The sequence below is a fragment of the Seriola aureovittata genome, chromosome 1 (assembly GCF_021018895.1).
Source record: "Seriola aureovittata isolate HTS-2021-v1 ecotype China chromosome 1, ASM2101889v1, whole genome shotgun sequence".
Lineage (NCBI taxonomy): Eukaryota > Metazoa > Chordata > Actinopteri > Carangiformes > Carangidae > Seriola > Seriola aureovittata.
The window spans coordinates 13,341,653-13,360,826 of record NC_079364.1 but is presented as its reverse complement, the minus strand read 5'-3'; the positions used below and the strand labels follow the sequence as shown (position 1 = coordinate 13,360,826).

The window sequence follows — 19,174 nt, the reverse complement described above, 5'->3', positions numbered from 1 at the left end:
CCTCTGAAGGATACGGCCCCTGCATTGGGACATAGCTATTGTAAGGCCCAGGGAAACAGAGCTCTGTATAGTTGACTGTTAGTATTTCTTGTTTGAAAGTCACAGAGCTCAGTTAAAAGACAAAAGGATACCAAGAGGAGACTCAAAACAATTTTTTAATAATGTTCTCTTTCAGTCTGAGGATCCTAAAAAGAAAAGGTATGGGGGCTTTTACCTATCTCTGCTCAGAGGCCCATTTTCTCATAATCCATCCATGCACCCAGCCCTTTTTGAAACAATGAAAAATCGAAAGGCACCTTTAATTTTGTGACTGAAGGTGCCTGTTGGTGGCCCTGCATGTAAGGTCTGGGTATCAACAGTGTCATTAGGACGTTTCCTTTGAAGACCATGAATGTTTTTCACCAAATTCATGGCAATCCAGCTCAGAGTTGTTGAGATTTTTCACTCTGAAATCACAGTGGCTCAGTGACAGGCTGACCAACATACTAAAGCCGTGTTGGGTAATATCTCCTTAAAAACTGATCATGTATTTGAAGATGAATATATTGTTAAAAGGTTGATTTTGTTTGTAATCTGTAGACTGGCACACAGCAATGTGAAGTGAAACCCTGCCTCTGTCTTTTCTGGCCATGCAGGGTAAGCCCAGGCCAAAGGTGACATGGAGTAAAGATGGGGAGCCTCTGGAACCCACATTCGCTAACGTGAGGAACAGCGATGTCGATACAATCCTCTTCATCCGCAAGACGGACAGAAAACACTCGGGGAAGTATGATCTCCACGTGCAGATTGAGAACGTGGAAGACACGGCAAGTGTCAATCTGCAGATTGTAGGTGAGCAGGACTGAACACATGGAGAGCTGGCAGGGATAAATACAATCTCTGCATTAAACTGTAGCAACATTCGTACTAGTGACCTCCTACAGAGTTCTTATCTCTCGTCTATAGATCTCCCAGGGCCTCCCGAGGCTCTGAAGATCATGGATGTCTGGGGCTTCAACGTGGCACTCGAGTGGAAGCCGCCTAAGGACAACGGTAACTGTGAAATCACTGGTTACACCGTTCAGAAAGCTGACAAGAAGACCATGGTGAGACTCCACACCCTTGGGACCTAGCAACAAAGCTCACATCTGTTTTTAATTTAAATTCAAATGAAGCTGAAAACAATCTTCTTATGAAATGCAGCTCTTATTGAAATTAAATAATTTTATAGCAATTAGCCAGAAGAAACCCTCAGAGAATCCACATGCATATGACATTCAGAAAATTTCGGGCCCAATCTGAAAGGTGCTGGAATACCAACCTGAAGCCAATGTAGATAAATTAAATTTCAAAAATGCATGTTGCTCCACTCGATAATGAGCAGCTGCGATTGGAAAGAGGAACAATAAAATTAGATTTTTCCTGCACTTGACACTCCCCAAAAAGCAAATGGTGCTTTTAGGTACTAGACGTATTGAAAGAGAGACCAAGATCTGAATATAATTGGGACACTGCCCAATCCAATCAAACTGAAAGTAAAGATGTGGCCACTCATGTCATGTCTGGATTACAAGGAACAGAGCGGAAAAATAAAATATGACTTCCAGTGGTCTTCTCAGAGAAAGGCACCATGGTCACCGTGTCATTAAACCTGAAATGGAGCCATTGTAGGCCTTTAGCTGCCTTCATCTGCAAACCTCCCTTTACTGTTAACACAAACGAGTGTGTCTGTACATGTGGGAGGATGAATGCTGCATGGACACAGAGGGATATTTTAGCCTCCATTGTGACACATTTTCTGCAATCAGCCAATGCTGAGCACACAATCTCCTTTGTGGGTGATGCATTATGGGCCGGCTGGCAAGAGCTCTAGCTGCCACCATCCTCCACCTCGAGCTGCCAGGAACAATGTCGGCCAGGAATGTCCTAATCTTATCCTCGTAGCCTTGACCTGGTCCGGGTTGTCTGTACAGTGACGCGGGGACATTGTTCTCCTGGCCAGCTCGTCTGATGGCTCATGTTTCACTGTGGTCATTATTAGATCAAATTAATTTCACTTGCATCTCTTTATAGCAAGCTTGGGGATGTTGATTATCATGTTACCAGTAGCAATGTACGGTGTACCTGTTAGATGTCAGACATAAAGGGGCTGAGGGCACATGTGCTTTAAATCTACTCGTATCCTATTTCAATATTATACCTTAATAAATGAATTTAAACTCTCACACAACTCCTTCAGTTTCAGGTAGATTTGTCATTTGCCATATTTTAATCAGCAAATACAATATATCTGAGTGAACAAACAAAAATGGATTCAATTTTAGTTTATGTGTGCCTAAATGGTTTGGTAAACTACAGAAATCTGATGTGATTAACTCTAGTCTGCCTGCCACATTTTAGTTTCTTATTTTAAGATTCACAGTTTTCAAGTTGTAGTGACATCATCAGGTGGAGGTGTCAAGGGGGGTAATGCAGCAGACAGTGCTGTCAAGTGTATCTGTATGCATATCCACGCAAGTACATGAATGAAAAGGGCCCAATATACATGTGCACATACTGCACAAGATAAACTGTTTAACGAAGTGGAAAAACTGAAATGTTTTTTGTGATTCATATGAAGGAGTGGTATACAGTCTACGATCAGTACAGGCGAACCAACTGCGTCGTTTCTGACCTCATCATGGGGAATGAGTACGTCTTCCGAGCCTTTTCCATGAACCTGGTGGGCCTCAGCCTAGAGGCTAGAGAAACAAAAGACAGTGCTTACATCCAGAAAACAGGTGGGCTTTGACTGCACCATGCTGTATATAATTAGTACAAAGCAGTTATGGTTCTGATTTTATGTCTTACAAGTACAGATATTGCAATTGAAATCCGAGTTGTCGTCATAAATGTTGTCTGTCCGTCCGCAGGTATCGCTTACAAGCCGCCCTCCTACAAGGAACACGACTTCTCGGAGGCTCCCAAGTTCACACATCCTTTAGTGAACCGCTCTATCATAGCAGGATACAGTGCAACCCTCAGTTGCTCAGTCAGAGGTATACCGAAGGTCAGTAGAGTCTTTACATGATATTTGCGATAAAAATCAATCATATATTTGATGACACCCAGAAAAAAATCTCAGATGTGAACGGCAGCTGGGTCATAACGTTTATTGCAATGAAAAAAAAAGAAGAACTTTTAAATGAAGTTTGGACAATTCCTTACTAATGGTCCACTTTGTAGTTTTGTAACCAACAGAGACTCATACCTATAACACTCTCTCTCACACACACACACACACACACACACACACACACACACACACAGGTAACCTCGCAGGTAATAAACACCCCATTCTCAGTCACACAGTATCCAGCAGATAAATCCAGTGAATACTGCTGTGTCAGTACTGCATTGTGGCCTAATTTTGCAATTGTAAGTAGTATTGCAGATTGTGAAAAATATCACCTGATGTACTGTGATCTTTTGTCCTATCTTATTAGCCCAAAGTGACCTGGTACAAAAACAAGATGGACATCTCAAATGAAGCCAAGTACCGAATGCTGAGTAAGCAGGGCGTCCTGACGCTGGAGATCCGTAAGCCCTGTCCATTCGATGGGGGAGTGTATATGTGCAAAGCAGTCAACGACAGCGGAGAAGACATTGTGGAGTGTAAACTGGAGGTTCGCTGTAAGTATCCTGCTCGGTGGTACAGAGACAGAAACGTGTCCTCTTTGTCATGATGCTCTTAGACACTCCAGCCTCCAGCCAGCATCCTCCTTTTCCCTATTCCCCCTCCTTTTCATGCTTTAAAAATAACACCTATCATCAAAGTCCACATCAAATAAATGGCAGTCTGTTATAAAGAAAAATATATTTTAGTGTAAATTTGAGAATATATAGTAAAAATGTTCAATTATAGCATTTATTTTTCCTGTGGTGGAATTTCTAGAATGGTGTGATGAAAAAACACGGAAATGGACTGTATTATGTCATGTTTTCCTGATTTTTAAGAAATTTCCTGGAAAGATTTTCTTGTGTTTCTGATTGTAGCAAAATAGAAATGAGCTCAAAAGAAATGCAGGATTACCATAAACTAATATGAAAACTGTCCAAAGAAATTCTTAACAGAAGATCCAACTTGTTCTTTTTGAAGCTTTCAATCACACCTCCTGGCCTTCATCATTGGGTTGAGAGCACTTGAGATGTGGTTGAAAATTTCAGAAACAACAAAGTAGTTGGATCTGGTGTAGATATATCTACTCTAAATGAAAGTCTCCCTCCGTCTTTTTCTGCCTGCAACTTCACTGTTGTGTTTCACATTCACGGCTCTCATAGCATCATTTTCAACAAAAAAGCTCAATGTACTCTTCTTGCTCAACACCGAAACACAGACATACAAAGCCAGGAACTAGCTGGTGAACACAGAGAAGCATTTAGCAGCTAGAGAGCAGAGATATTTCCCTCAGGAGCTGGTGGAGACCAAACTGGAGCTAAATGGAGTGAATATGAATTAATTAATATTAATATATAATAAGTCTTCTGGATGTGTAAACAGGCACCTGTTTAATAACATTTTAGCCAAATCAACTTAAAAAAGTTCTATTGGTAAACTAAAACTAATGGTAACTTGTTTGTATTTGTTTATGAACATTATGCTACCAACCTCACTTTGTGCAACGGATTTAATAACGCCTCTGTATCTTGACCGATGTCCCTGCCTTGCAGCTCAAATTGTGAAAGAAGAAAAGAAAGACGAAAAGAAGAAAGAGCTCCGAGCTGCTGAATGAAGAGAAGATCGATTTGTCTCCAGCGTCTCCTGCATGTCGACTGTTTTGTGTCATTTGAAGCTCTTCACCTGCATAACAAACTGTGTTTAGCTCACTTTTTTTTTTTTGTTTTGCATCACTTCCCTCATTTACCATTATCAAGTCATCCTCGCTGTTAATACATTTATAAACTAAATTTACTACTTGTGCGGGGGTTGCTGTAAATTTATAAACTAAATTGACTGTTCTTTAATATGGAATTATTAGTATTTACGATGGTTTGTCACTCCTTTTCTCCTTCATTTCAAAAACTTAGATTAGAGATTTAATGGATAATGGTGTGTAGTAAATATGGATAATAGATAATAGCATTTATGAAACTAATTTATGATTTGTCATTCTTGGATTACATGGTTGTTAGTGTGATTGATTTGTGTGCATAAAGCTTGCTCCAAAAGCACAAAATACAGAGTGATTTATTCAGTCATACATCCAGCAGTGGTATTATGTTACAGTGTAGTCAGTACTTGGGTAGAGGTGGACTGCAGCTCCTTAAACTGCCATCATGATCACTGCAGCAGCGGTGGCATGCAGGAAATGCAAAAAGCATGCCACTGATAGTCAGAAGTCCAGTGGAACTCTGCAAGAATTGTCGAGGGCTTAGTTTTATTGTAACAAAGCCTCACTAAAGCTAGAAGTGTGGGGCATGTGCCTAATGTGCACGCCACAGAGGGATGTGTGTGGAGGACTGGAATAGCTGGGATGTCCTTTTTTCCACTGGGGACTTGTGTCAGTGAAGTGGAACACATGCTGGTGCAGGGGTTGCTGTAACATCAGTCAACAGTTATTCCTTTGATGCCTTGAATGTAAATACTTCCTGTGCCCTCCCTCTCAGCGTACAGCTGCAAGAGATCCAGCGAGCCTTGTACCTGTCACAGCCTCACTATTAACATACATGACGGATGTCTTAGAGCGCCTCAGTTTTTGTCAGGTGTTTTGACATGGGACTTCACCAGAATCCACAAATTACAAAATGAAAAGGCTACATGGTTCAAAGCTAAACAGGATTTATCAAATTACATGTCTGATTCTTTATACAATCCCAGGGGGTAATTTCTCACTCATCACCAAGTTACAGCTCAATTGCATGAGTGAAGGCAGCCTGCAGTAGTGGACAACATGGGAGGCAGGCAACTCCACTGAATGGTCTTATAAATGTGAACAGACTTAGAAAAATTAGATTAAAAGCAAAACTGTCCCTAAAATAGTGTTTACATGGGAAACTTCGACTGAAAATAGTTTAATGGGAGTAAGCCGATAGCCACGCTGTGCACAGCGCTGCTCTGAGCTAAATGCTAACATTAGCAGAAGTAGTCAGATCTTTTTAAGTAACAATGTCACAGTGTACAAATACAATGCAGCCAAAATGTAACAAATGTTAGCATCAACATATACTTTAAGTGCTCATTATATAGAATTGCCTATTTCAGAATTATATGATTTAGAATTATTGATACATCAATGTACACACTGTACTACTGCCGATGGTAAAGGGAAGCTGAGGCTGATAAGAATGTCATTCGTTTTGTTGGTATTTTGCTATAAACCAAACTGCTGGTTGAGGTGAAATTTCGACCTGATGATGGCGCTAGATGAAAAGATAAGGGATCATCAAAACAAATACAATTTATCCTGAGGTGAACATGAATGTGTGGTTCAAATTTCATGGCAACCCATCCAAACAGTTCATGAGATATTCCATTCAAAACCATAAATGTGAACTTCATGGAGAAAGTCAGAGGATTGAACAAAGTCATTAGGATACGTCATCTTGGGACTGTGAACGTCTGTCCATCCAATTGGTGCAGAGGTTTTCAGTCTGGACTGAAGTGACCAACTGATTAAACCGCACTGGCTTTTTGGCATATAGTAGAAATAGGACATGTTGTCGCCTTTAACACTAACACAGTTTACATAATTTCAGCTGAAAATGAACAGTTGACCTGTCTTCCCATGAGGCCACTGCAGACTGATGAGGAACTCTGCTGGGAGAAAAACATGTAGGATTATTGTCAATGCTTTAATTTTCAGGGGATCTGACCTTTCTATGAGACAATGCAGTGAACACAATTTTATTCATACACAATTTATAGAATTATTTTTCTACTTGAACAGAATAAAAAAACAACGTGGGGAGATCTCACATGAAAAACTACAAGATTTAATTTGAACTGAAATTAAGTGAGATACTTTTCATAATCCGTATTATTCTGCAAGTTTGTATCTATAAAAGATAAACCAAAAAAATTCATAGTTTATAGTTTGATTTAAAAAAAAAAAAAAAAAAAAAAAAAAATCACAGTATACAGTACATAGATTCCTCCCACAATTTGCACTTAACTAAAATGATGATGTACAACCACATGTGTCAACATAAAGCCAAGAACGCAAACAAAGTAACAACAAATGAAAACAGACTATTCTTTTACAAAGCACTGCTGGTAGCCACTACAGTTGAGGAGGTAGCTTCCTTGGTTAGCATCCCATTCTTGATTACTTGTTTTCTTTTCAAATAATTTACATACAAATACAAAAACCAATAACCAAACTACTAAAAAAGATTTGTACATTTTCACCAGATGGGACATCAGGCATCTCAAACAATCAACGGACATTTTGGTTGGTGCAAGATTTTAGACACCCAGTCGAGACTACATGAAAACAGAAAACAAACCCAAAGGATTACAATTAAATGGTGCATTATAAGGGCACAAGAATGTCTTGTTGGTGGAAGAAAATGTTTGCCTACATTGTCTAAATTCCTGAGCACTCACATGACGTGCACTTGTGGATACACGCTCCGAGGGTGTATCCACCTTAATGTGTACGGTCATGCTCCAGCACACCAAACATCAGTCAACTCCTCGTCACTCACAGTATCACTCAGGTCAGCTGTCAGGGCAAAAGATGTCTACATTTATATGCTTTACAGTATAAAAATGCTATTCTGATGATCTGTACAATAAAAGTGGACGATGCAGACTTAAATGATCATACAGCAAGTCTCTGAGTCACTCACTGATAATGAAACTGGATTGCAAAGACATTCCTGAATTAATTACTTTGAAGGTAATTCCTCCTGTTTTCAACATAGGCCTTATTTTACTACTTTTGTTCCATCATGCCCATTTTCTTTTCCGGTAAAAATTTGGCGATTTACATCACTGTATAGTACAACAGGTACACTGACTGTATACCAACACCAAAAAAAAAATCCTTTAAATACAAAATCAGTGTAGACAATGTCGTTAAATGTCAATGTTAATGATCACCCACTTTTCAGTAATAATAGTCCATTTCAAACCTTTTGGCACTGTGTATACACTCTTGTTGACTCAGCTGGCTGCCAGTCTCCTGCTGTGTTCACGTCACGATGCTTTCACATTACATTCACGTGTTTAACTTGGACGGTATTCATGTGTTTAACTTGTTGTGCACAAGTAAAATTATGTTTAAAAATGGGTTTTAATCAATCAAATGTATGTCATCTCATGAAAATAGTGTGAATAAAGGTGATTTTGATTCCTGTTTGTTGTATGTTTGTCAAGAAACTTTTATATTTTATGGGGTAAAATAATAACAAAAGTTTGGCTGTATTTTTCTTTTGCGTCATTTTGGCAAATATTCTCTTTTTGTCCCCCAGAGTTATATGAGAAATGAGAAACCACTCTATACAATCTGTATGCTTATGTTAGCTTAGCATAAAGTTTGGAAGCAGGCGCAAGCAGCTAGCCTTAATGTATCTGGAGGGAACATAATCCACCTACCAGTATATCTAAAGCTCACTAATTAATAGGTTTCTTCTTCTTTGTTTAATCATTCAGCTTTTGACGCAGTATTCAATAGAGCAATAGGTCAGCCATTGTTCTGTAAGCCAAAAATAAGCTGAAACATCAGATAAAATAGGTCTAATTTAAGTGTTATTTTACTGTGTTTGTGTGTTTTTTATAGCTCTGCAGTTAAGAAATAAAAACTTTGTTCCAAATCAAAGAGCATGATGAAAAAATTACTAAATAAAAAAAGGCCCAGATTTAAAAATAACAGGAATTTTCCTTCAGACTGTTGAAAATAATGACCTAAACCTGTGTGTATGTACTAGCTTTCTGCGAAGGATAAGAAAAAGAGGTGCTTCTGTTTTGGTGAATGTTTAGGGTTATATTGTATATTCATCATTCAAAGGCCACCTTTCATACACCTGAAATCGTCTCCACCCAGACACTCCTGCTGCTCACACAATAAATAAAATCTTTCAAAACCGCCAAGCATAGTTGTTGCTAAAACAGTGATATCTGCTACTTTCATCACATTCTCAGTCTTAGTAACTTAAAGCAAAGAAGTGTTTATTATAGACTAGCATTCACCATTCTCACACTGATAAGAGTATGATCGCAGGTAGGGAAGAAGTTATCGGTGACGTTACATTATTCCCCTCTGATGGGTGAAGACCGCCTGAAAGTTACATTCAAACAGAGAAAGTCTAGGATGATTATTACATTTGCTACATTTATATTTAAACAAAATTTCTAAGTATAAAATCGACAGTTGCTGTGGAGAAGCTTTAAAAATTGACATGATGTATAACAATTAAAATTTAAAAAGCTTAAAAGTACAGGTAAAACAGAGGAACCATAAAGTCTTCGACACATAAATTGAAGCTCGCAAAATCATGATATCCACTCGGAAGGCACTGGTGGCAAGATTTTCCATTGCAAGATCCTTTGTCGACCATTGTGTAACATGATGTGCTCAGTTCAGCTCATTTAGAAATGGTATCCAAGTTCCCTTTAAATGATTGGTTGCATCTGTTTTCTTAAGTGCTTGCTCAATAGTCTTTGAGCAGGGTAGTTGGCACATTTTTCTTTATATAAAAAGGTTTACATATTCTTGTAGCATCTAAATTCACATGACAGAGATCTGTGCATATAGTGGAGTTCTGAAGCGTCCTTAGTCCTTGACTCGAGGTATATTGTATGAATAGTGTACAAGAGGAAGGCCTCTGGTCTGACAGAAGCAGGCTCTGCCGCAGGCCTGAACCTGGTCCGAGCTGTCCGACACAAATGAGTCCCCCTCATCGGCGTACTCAGACTGAGCGGAGGGAGTGCCGCTGTCTGCCCAAAACCCCTCTGCACGCGGGCACACTGCAGCTCCCGCCAGGAGGGTGGGACAGCTGTGAGACTTCACCAAGTGTCTACAGACTGTGGAGGATGAGGGGGAAGAGCAGGTCCTGGCATGCAGCGCTGCCTCGCACTGCTCGCATACAACTGTCTCTCCACAAAGCTGTGAGTACACCCCACAGTCAAAGCCCAGGTGGGTGGAGGATCCCCCGTCTGTGAGCTCTGACCCTCCACCACCTTCGTCTCCATGACTTTCAGCACCAGCCTTCACCTCCCTGGTGAAACCTCCGCGGCCGCGTAGTCTCAGCCAGTCCTCCCTGAAGGCCGGGCTGAAGAACACATACAGCACTGGGTTCAGGCACGCAGGCAGCGGGAAGAAAATGAGGGTAACAGACTTGGCGATCTCTGGGCCGCCAGCTGTAGAGCCAGTCAAGAGAGGGGCGAAGGAGAAAGCTGCCACAGGGCAGAAGAAGATGCAGTTGGTAAAGATGAGCCAGGCTACATGTCGCAGGGCACCTGTCTGCTCTGGATCAGCCAGCTCCACCCTGCCCAGGTGGCAGTACAGCTGGGTATAAACAGCTGCAGTGAACAGGTAAGCAAGTGCGTTGAGCAGCACCAGAACCACTGTGACACTCAGAGCTGGACTCTCACCCCCAGCGAAGGGCAGGCAGAGAGGAGAGGCCGACTGGTCGCTGGAGGTCAGGAGAGGCAGGCAGGCTCCAGCAGCAGCCAGCAGCCCCAGTAGTCCTGCAGCCAGGCTGAAGCGTCGATCTCCTCTCCAGCATCCGCCATGGCTGCCGCCGTTCCTCCTGGGTGACATCATTACTTTCCCGAGAATCGTCCGCACGGCAACGCTACGCTCCACAGCTGCCAGTGACAGTAACAATACCGCCCACTCTGATGAGAAGACGGCCAGAGCTCCTGTGATCTGACAGCCAGGCCCCATCTCCCACCACACACCAAACTCCGCGAAGGAGCCCCAGGTAGCAACATCGAGCACGGTCAGCACGCCGACATACACACCTGTAAGCAGATTGGCCAGGGCCAGCAGCCCCATGAGCAGCCTGGCTGGAGAGAGAGATACAGTGAGGGAGTGGGAATGGCTTGCTGCTCGCTGTGCGGGGGAGAAGGTCGCCACCAGCACCAGGCTGTTAAAGACCAGCGACACCAGGCAGATGAACCAGACTGTCAGACGAATCATCCAGTTACCCAGGAGGTGCTCACAAGGCTTGAAAGCTCCTGGCGATGGAAACAATACGGTTGATTAAAAATTGACACTTGATTTAGCCATGTATTTTCAGATTATTTCAAAGCTCTTAAACATTGGCTGACAAAAGCAAACATATAGATACACAATGAAAGATGTGAAGAGCTGTTTAATGGTTACCTGGTGAAGGGGAGCAGTGCATAATCATTGAGATTCTTTCCACGTCCTCTCCCGCTATAAAAAAAATAAAAGAAAATAGATGAAAAATGTTAAAGACTATTTTAATCCTAAATAGATACAGGGTATGCCACCAAAATGAGTCTAGGGCAGCAATTATGACTGACAACCTAATCTCATGTAATTTCACACTCCGCAGAGGCACCAGACAAGAGTGCAAATAGTGAAGGTAAGAGTGGACATAACTTTTACCTTCACTATTTGCACTCTTTATTGAACCATTAGAAGCGGCAAGACGCCAAAACATCATAACAGGCATCCACACTAATAAGAAAACACATAAAATAAGCATATATGCAGAAGATGTACTTCTATTCATACAAGATCCAAACAAATCAGTCACAGAACTTATCAAAACCATCAATACATCTCACAACATCTCTGATTAAACAATAAACTGGAATAAATCCACCATCCTACCAATAAATAGAGATAGCTCTCATACTACATCCCCCACTTACGACCCACAACTGGCAATATCACACACACATATTTAGCTATAAAATTCTCCTCCAAGCTGTCAGTTTTGTTCCATCTAAACTGCACTCCACTACTAAAACAAAACAAGACGACTTAGTAACATAATGACTGTAAAAACATCTTCAGCATGTTCAGAAATACTAAAATAAGGCAAATACAATATAAGATAATTCACAGAGCACACATTACACAACATAAGATGCACATAATGGGAGTAATTTTCCTAATGTTTCCTACAACTATACACTTTAGGTAGGAAATGTAGGACAGTGTTTAATGGTAGTTGTTAAAAGTTGTCTAATGCAATAAAACACATTGTAAATTTTTCCTGATGCACACATCTGTATAATGCAATCTGTGAGGTTTCAAAACGCATGCAGGCTGTGGACTAGGTAAAACTTAAAAAAAGCAAAAACATCCAACATCTACATCTGATATCTGGTGGTCTGGGAATAAAGAATGCTGTTTGGAGGGTTATATAAAACAAACTCCATTGATATTTGTAGTTGCTTTTGTAAATAAAACAAAAGAAGTTTAGCTAACATGTAAACTGTTGCACGGAAAAGGCTCTGACTGAAGCATTCCCACCTGTAGATTTCTTTACGTCATTTTCCTCAGAGGAACTCGTCATTGAGTCACATCCAACAAATGCACAGCACTGGTAGGCGTAAGGGACAGAGATGGACCTACAAAAAAAAAAAAACAATGATCATTTAGAGAGGCCGATATCATCCTACTGAGGCCCAGTGTTGATAATACAGATGGTCCAGAATCTTGAAAACCATACTGGAAAAAGTATAAATAATGTGTTTGTCTGCAAGTATCTGGCCCTTCTGATTTTTTTCAATAATAATATTTGGATGTTTCCATAGTGTGTCTACGACTGTGAAGAAAACAGATTCAGCTGGCTTTCTCATTAAACAGAAGCAAAGAGGTGGAGTTTGTTGTCAGTCAGTCACGCACATAAAATCACAGCAGACAGAGAAAAACAGCAAAACAGATTCACTTATATCACTTTTATATTTTGTTCACGTGTTCATTTTTTTTTTTTTTTTTTACAGATCAAGCACTGGTGAATGATTTCATCTGCTGTGGTGATTCACAACAATTCAACTGCTTGGTTTGAGTTTGTGCAGCGCAGCATGTATGCTGTGTTTTCTCCATTTTGGACTCAGATGTTTTTTGTCTTCTTTGTGTCAAAGCAAGTGTTTTTTAGATGCAAGAACACTACAGGCCAGAAAGTATTTTTTCCCCTGTGAGAAATACAGTTATGTACATATATAAGGCATTTAAGGTAACCTAGGGATGACATAATAAGACTCACTGAAAAAATACATGGAAAAATCAATGTATTCATAAACTGCAAAGAGGTGTTTAATGTCTTTTCGTATTTAGTTGTGAAAACAAAAGGTGAGGGAAAATAAGTCCACTAAATGGCTAAAAGTGATTAAATACACTAGTAGCTGAGGTTTCTGTGGAGAAAATGAATTCCTCATCAACACCAAGACCTGGTGTTTCTATGCAGACCTTCACTACAACTCTATTTTAAAAATCCTTTAAAAATCAGCCATATCTGTGTAAGGGCTATGTCCTGCAATAATGTGATCTTTCTTTCTGAAAACAATTCAGAAGAAATGTTGACAAACAGTTAAAAAACAATTGATCTAATCCCAGTTTGAGATTTATTTCAACCCTCTAGCTAACCCTTATACATTTTCTACAATTTAAATTAATTTTTGTTTTACCCTTCAACAAATCAAAGTTATTATATGTTAAATGTTTTTTGTTTTTTGGGGCATTTTGTGCCTGTATCAGAGGGCGACTGTAGAGAGCTGAGCGAGAACAAGGGGAGAGAAAAACGGGGGAACACATGCATCAAAAGTCACCTGCTTAAATTGAATCTGGGATGTTGTAGCTACATAGTGTTATGTTCTACATTCCCTCCTAAACACTTAGATGACAGAACTAGCGGCCACAGAACTTCTTCCTCACCTGAGTTTGGGTAGGTTTTTTGCTGTCAGCACATTTTTCATCTGTGGGTTCCCTGAGAGTTTTAGCTGACTGAGGGCGCTCAGTCCAGTCGTTGGAATCACAGTCAGAGAGTTCATACTCAGATCTCTGTAATAAAAAAATAAAAATAAAAAAAAAAGATCACACACAAGTAATTTAATGCTGTACAATAGAGAAAGTCAAACCAAACAATGATATGTAAGTGGAGTTCTGTATTCTTTATGATGAACGGTGGTAAAATAAGACACAGGTCATACTCACAGGTTGGTGAGAGCAGTAAGGGTGAGGAAAGCGTCTCTGTGGATAACCCGGATTTCATTTCTACTCAGGTCTCTGTGTAAAATCACAATGGCATGAATTCACAATCCAGGTATAAAACCTTTGTTTTTACAGTGTGTGTGTTACTGAGTGTGTGCGACTGAGCGAACTTACAGTAAATGGAGAGCAGAGAGACCTTGGAAAGTGTCCCTTTCAATTTCTTGAATATGATTGTGCTGAAAGCTTCTGTAGATTCAAACCAAATATTTAACAGATTATAAACAAGCCGCTAATTACCTTTATTGTGTTCATTGTTATTACATTCTCTTATTTTAGTCTTAAAATAGAATCAGCCCTTTAATCTTTACTATCCTTGTCTGAAATCATTTGTTAACTGTCTTCTAAATGTTCCACACTCACATCTCCTGCAGGAGGACGCAGCCCTGGAGGGACGGAAGCCCCTCGACCTCATTGTAGGACAGGTCTCTGATGGAGGGACACAAACAGCTTCAATAATTAGACAACTGGGACAATTTAAAATAAAAGAATGAAGAAAAAAGGTTGGATTGTTGATCATCTTCCACTATAAAGGTAGTTTATAAACAATTTCCCTGTATAGTATATACACTTTCTGAAATGCCACATTTTTAGCATGAATGGGAATCCAAAATTCTTAACAATCTTTAATCCTCAGTAAGTACAATTATTTGTATAATGTGTTTTAAGTTCTGTTGCAGGTGAAAAGAAAGGAAAAGTCTCTTACAGTGTCCGAAGCAACTTGAGATCCTCACACAGATCAGCGGGGATGGACGAGATCTTGGTTCCTGACAGGGTCCTGGAAATGAAAAACCTAATGAGTCACTTCTGAGACACACAAAAGCACAAGCGGGAACAGATGCTGCATCCAAGTCCAACTTCACTCACAGACTCTCAAGTTTATTAGTCCATGTAAGGATGGGGAAGTCCTGCATCATACTGGCCCCACGCAACATCCTGAAACACACATGGTGATGAAGAGTAAAACCACTGTCACAAACATCAAAGTATGAGCTGGTATGAATCAAACAAGACACAACGACCCTTTAAAACACACAAAAATAGATCTTAGTTTAACGTTTAGGACACCACTGACTGACGGAGTTCAAACAGAACTTGGTAACAGTGATTTGTCAGAAGCTGTGCTTGACAGTGGGACTTACAGGGAGTGCAGGTCCGACAGATTCTGGAAAGCTGACGCGCCCACGAAGGACAGAGGGTTGTCATAGAGATGTCTGGGAGGGCAGCAAGAGCACAGGGGAATAGTTCAAACCAAAGTCATTTACTATGCGAGAATGGCACCATCTTCTGGACATTCATCTACTGAAGCCTTACACTCGTATCTCACATCAGCTAAAACTGTGTGTGTGCTCATCAGAAAGCATACTGTACATCATGCATGGGTGGCCATTAAAGAAGTTTGAGTTATTAGTGTGTTATGTCTGTTTCAGTGAATCAGAGGAGTTTGATCTTACATGGTTCGCAGCAGGGGGTTGTTATGGAAGGCCCGTTCAGGTATGGAAGCAATATCATTGCTGTGAAAGCCGCTGCAGGAGGAAGAGCAAGGAGACAGTGTGAAGACACTTTGCTCACTATGAAACCTGACCTATAAGTTAGGTTGCTATATACAAAAACCAAACATTTGAAAAAAAAAAAAACCCAAAAAATCAAAAACCATGTTACAAATGCATAGACAGTTCAACCAAATCAAGCACAAACAAAGGTGCCAAACAACTCTCACAGCCTGCTACAGAAACCAGATCTGTAAATGTGATGTGTCAAATTCACTGACACTCTGAGGGTTACTTTGTCAGATATTTGTCTTTTTTTTTTTTTTTTTTTTTTTTAAATCACATAAAAACTAATAGACACCAACAAGCTTCCTTTATGTGCTGATGAGTTAACCAGTCCCTGACTAAAGTGTCAAAGCAAAAGTACCCCCCCCCCAACACACACAGAGCAGAAGCAGGACAATGCACTCACAGTTCCTTCAGTTTAGGCAGGGCCTGTATTGCTTTGGGAAAAACCATCAGGTTGTTGAAGTTCAGATCTCTATGGAGAGACAGAGAGAGGCAAAGAGAGTCAGTGCTGTTCTTTTTTTCTTTTGCTTTACAGTGAAACAAATCCATCCCTCTAAAGCCACTAGTTAATGGTACATGCAAACAAAAAGATCTGCATTTAAGCATTGTTAATGGAAGTGTGACTGTGGTCAGCTCCAAGTCACACACCAATTGTTAATAATTAAGATTACTAGCATTGTTATAATCCTATTAACAAAAGATATGACCTGCTAGCAGTACTGAATGATTTAGCTCCACATGCTGCAAGCAACTGAACCATGGAGCTTGGATTACAGACAATAATTACTTAACAATTGACATGTATTTTTTGGATTCAATCATTGGTTGCTTCGATATCGAATTTATAATGATATGAAACAGGGGTAAGCAGCAAACACTCACAATTGAAAAGCCAGAAAAAAGTCATTTTTGCTTGAAAATTGACAGGAGGGTAATGCATCATTAAAAATATTGTTAATTTCATGCCCATCGACTAATCAATCAATTGATTTGTTATTGTTTTGGCACAATAGGTAGTAGGGACTTTGCCTTGATCTTTGGTAGATATTATTCAAAACACGACACACCACACTATAGGCTTGAAAACACCATTGCAAACCTTAAGTAATTTCAATATAACTAAATTAAGTGTTCACTCTGCTATGTTGTTATGTAGGGAAATGTAAACAGTGGATCACCACAACTAGAGCAGATATTTCATTTTAAATGGATCAGACTGGAAGTTAGGATAAAAAACAAAAAAAGGATCAGGACATCCCCAGTCTCCTGTAAAAGGTCTGTGTGTTGTACAGTAGCTGTTTGCCATTAGGTAAGGCTGTGTGGCAGGAGGAAGTGAACAGTGGGAGGGCAGATTTGATAAGCATCATGTACTTTGCTCTATTTATCCTAGAGCAATTAAAGGAGGAAGTGGACACAATGATGTCTGGAGGACTGGGGCAGAGGTGGGTGGGGGAGCTGTTAGCACACACAAACACGAGCACAAACACACTTAGACTGATGCACACTGTACGACTGTCCACTTACAGTGTCTCCAGGTTCAAGAGTCCAGCAAAACAGTTGTCTCCTATCTCTTTAATTCTGTTGTTGTGAAGATGCCTGGAAAAGCAAAAAGCAGTTTTACGCACATTTTTGAGGTTTTCATGCTGTGACAGATATAAAATTATCTTTCCCATTCATCCGGGGTTTTAATCCGCCTTGCGTGATGTGTGTGATTTGATCAGGTGTGTGTACTACATGTGTATATGCAGAGGGTTTTCCCAGCCTAATAGATTCTAGGTCTTTTCTTCCTGTTTATCCTGACATGTTTATACTAACCCTGCAGCAATACCATTCAGTGTGTCTGTGTGCTTGTGTTTGTGTGATTCTATAACAGCAGCAAGGGGGAAAAAAAATGTAAGTTTGGAATAATCCCTCAGATTCGCAACACACCAAATACAGCATTTGTACTTGTTCTTCTCAAGGAAGGTTTCAGCATTTCCCACCATGCATAAAACAACAACATAATCTTGATTTTTACATCACCATCAAGCAACTTTTTCAGCGTGTCATTAACATTCAAATTCAAACCCCAATGGCATATTTTGCACGCAAAAACGCAGCAGGCAGGAGCAGCAGCCCATTTTGTTGACTTACTGACTCTAAGCTGTGGAAATAAATAGTACAAAGTTTGTGCTGTGAATCTGATTTGCAGTTGCTCAGAGGATACATTCAGAGCCAGAGCAGAACACAAGGAGAGGTAATTTGCATTGATTTGTGGTGACAGAATAATGTAGATGATGTATGAGCAACTATGAATTACAGCTTCTTTAATTTAAAGGGGAGAACCAGTCATATTTTACTAGCACTCAGTCAGATTGAGTGAGAGTTGGTTACTTACAGAAATTACCCCCCAAAAATATCCATCCACTCATTACAAGTCATGGCTCAGATACTACAGAGACATGAAACTGTTACTGTATAATCTCTCTGCAGGGAATTTGCATGTGTTGGTTTTCAATTTGAGAAATATCCGGAGCTACTCAACACCGTGTGACCGTCACCTCCTCAGCTTCTCCCTCAGGTCATTTCAGTAAACATGAGAATGTTCTTAGTCAGTGTGGCAGGTTAATTAAGGTTTAAAAAAAGTACACCAGCAGGTTGTTCCTGTTGAGTTATTTAGTGTATAGGTCTATTAAGACCGCATGCTCAGGCTGTCCTGGGGAAGCTCACTTTAATGAATTAAACTGTTTATTACTCAAATGCTGTGGCTTTTAAAAGATATCTCACCAAAAGCCTTGACTGATGAAATACCATGGTATGTAACTATGTAACTGTCTATATGTTTTTTTTAATCCAGGGACTGATTTGCAACATGACTACTTACCCATTTACAAATTCTGTCCTTCTTGGTATTTTTTCACGTAGCAGTGACGTAACATACAACAGCGTTTAGTTCAGTTTGATATAAACCATCATTAGAATATTTTTTTAGTACACTTGAATCACACCTGAAGGGATCAGTGCAAATTGCTGAGTAAACAATTTGTAAACATTTGTACAGTAGCTTAATATAACTTACAACACAACTAGACTGGTGAGGTTTGTGAAGGCGTTGTCTGGTATGTACGAGATGCAGTTGAGTGCCAGCGTCAGAGCCTGAAGGTTCGCCTGGTGTCTCAGGGAACTGATGGGGACCTCCGTCAGGTTGTTGTCATCCAACCAGAGGTGGCGCAGCTGCTGAAGGCCTTCAAAACTGTCATCTGGAACGGTGGTGATATGGTTCGCATCCAGGCGACTACAAATCACAGATTCATTCAATTAATATGATGCTTAAAAAGACATTTGATACTGCCATAAATAAAAAAGCTAAATTATTCACAACTTTTTTTTTCTCCATCAATTATTTCCATATCATTCTTGCAGGAAAACTGTATTTCCGGTTTAAGAATTGATCATTTTACTGATACTATATGAAAGGGTTTT

At 40.0% G+C, this 19,174-nt stretch overlaps 2 protein-coding genes across 2 annotated transcripts in view; one reads left to right on the top strand and one right to left on the bottom strand.

The window, feature by feature from the left end:
• Window positions 1-4,977, top strand: part of mybpc3 (myosin binding protein C3) — a 33,606-nt gene extending 28,629 nt beyond the window's left edge. The window contains 6 exon segments of the mRNA XM_056371339.1: window positions 636-831; window positions 946-1,085; window positions 2,600-2,759; window positions 2,892-3,028; window positions 3,465-3,651; window positions 4,690-4,977. Of these exon segments, the coding sequence (XP_056227314.1) occupies window positions 636-831; window positions 946-1,085; window positions 2,600-2,759; window positions 2,892-3,028; window positions 3,465-3,651; window positions 4,690-4,751 (882 nt within the window). The 3' untranslated portion in view covers window positions 4,752-4,977.
• Window positions 4,978-6,848: 1,871 nt separating this feature from the next.
• The window catches only part of lgr4 (leucine-rich repeat containing G protein-coupled receptor 4), a 32,252-nt gene continuing 19,926 nt past the window's right edge, over window positions 6,849-19,174 (bottom strand). The window contains exons 5-18 of the mRNA XM_056371326.1: window positions 18,771-18,986; window positions 17,237-17,308; window positions 16,116-16,184; window positions 15,608-15,679; window positions 15,296-15,367; window positions 15,021-15,089; window positions 14,860-14,931; window positions 14,517-14,582; window positions 14,271-14,342; window positions 14,100-14,171; window positions 13,821-13,946; window positions 12,417-12,514; window positions 11,292-11,345; window positions 6,849-11,143 (exon numbers count right to left, since the gene is read on the bottom strand). Coding sequence (XP_056227301.1) covers window positions 9,735-11,143; window positions 11,292-11,345; window positions 12,417-12,514; window positions 13,821-13,946; window positions 14,100-14,171; window positions 14,271-14,342; window positions 14,517-14,582; window positions 14,860-14,931; window positions 15,021-15,089; window positions 15,296-15,367; window positions 15,608-15,679; window positions 16,116-16,184; window positions 17,237-17,308; window positions 18,771-18,986 — 2,539 coding nt within the window. The 3' untranslated portion in view covers window positions 6,849-9,734. The remainder of the gene's footprint in view (window positions 11,144-11,291; window positions 11,346-12,416; window positions 12,515-13,820; window positions 13,947-14,099; window positions 14,172-14,270; window positions 14,343-14,516; window positions 14,583-14,859; window positions 14,932-15,020; window positions 15,090-15,295; window positions 15,368-15,607; window positions 15,680-16,115; window positions 16,185-17,236; window positions 17,309-18,770; window positions 18,987-19,174) is intronic.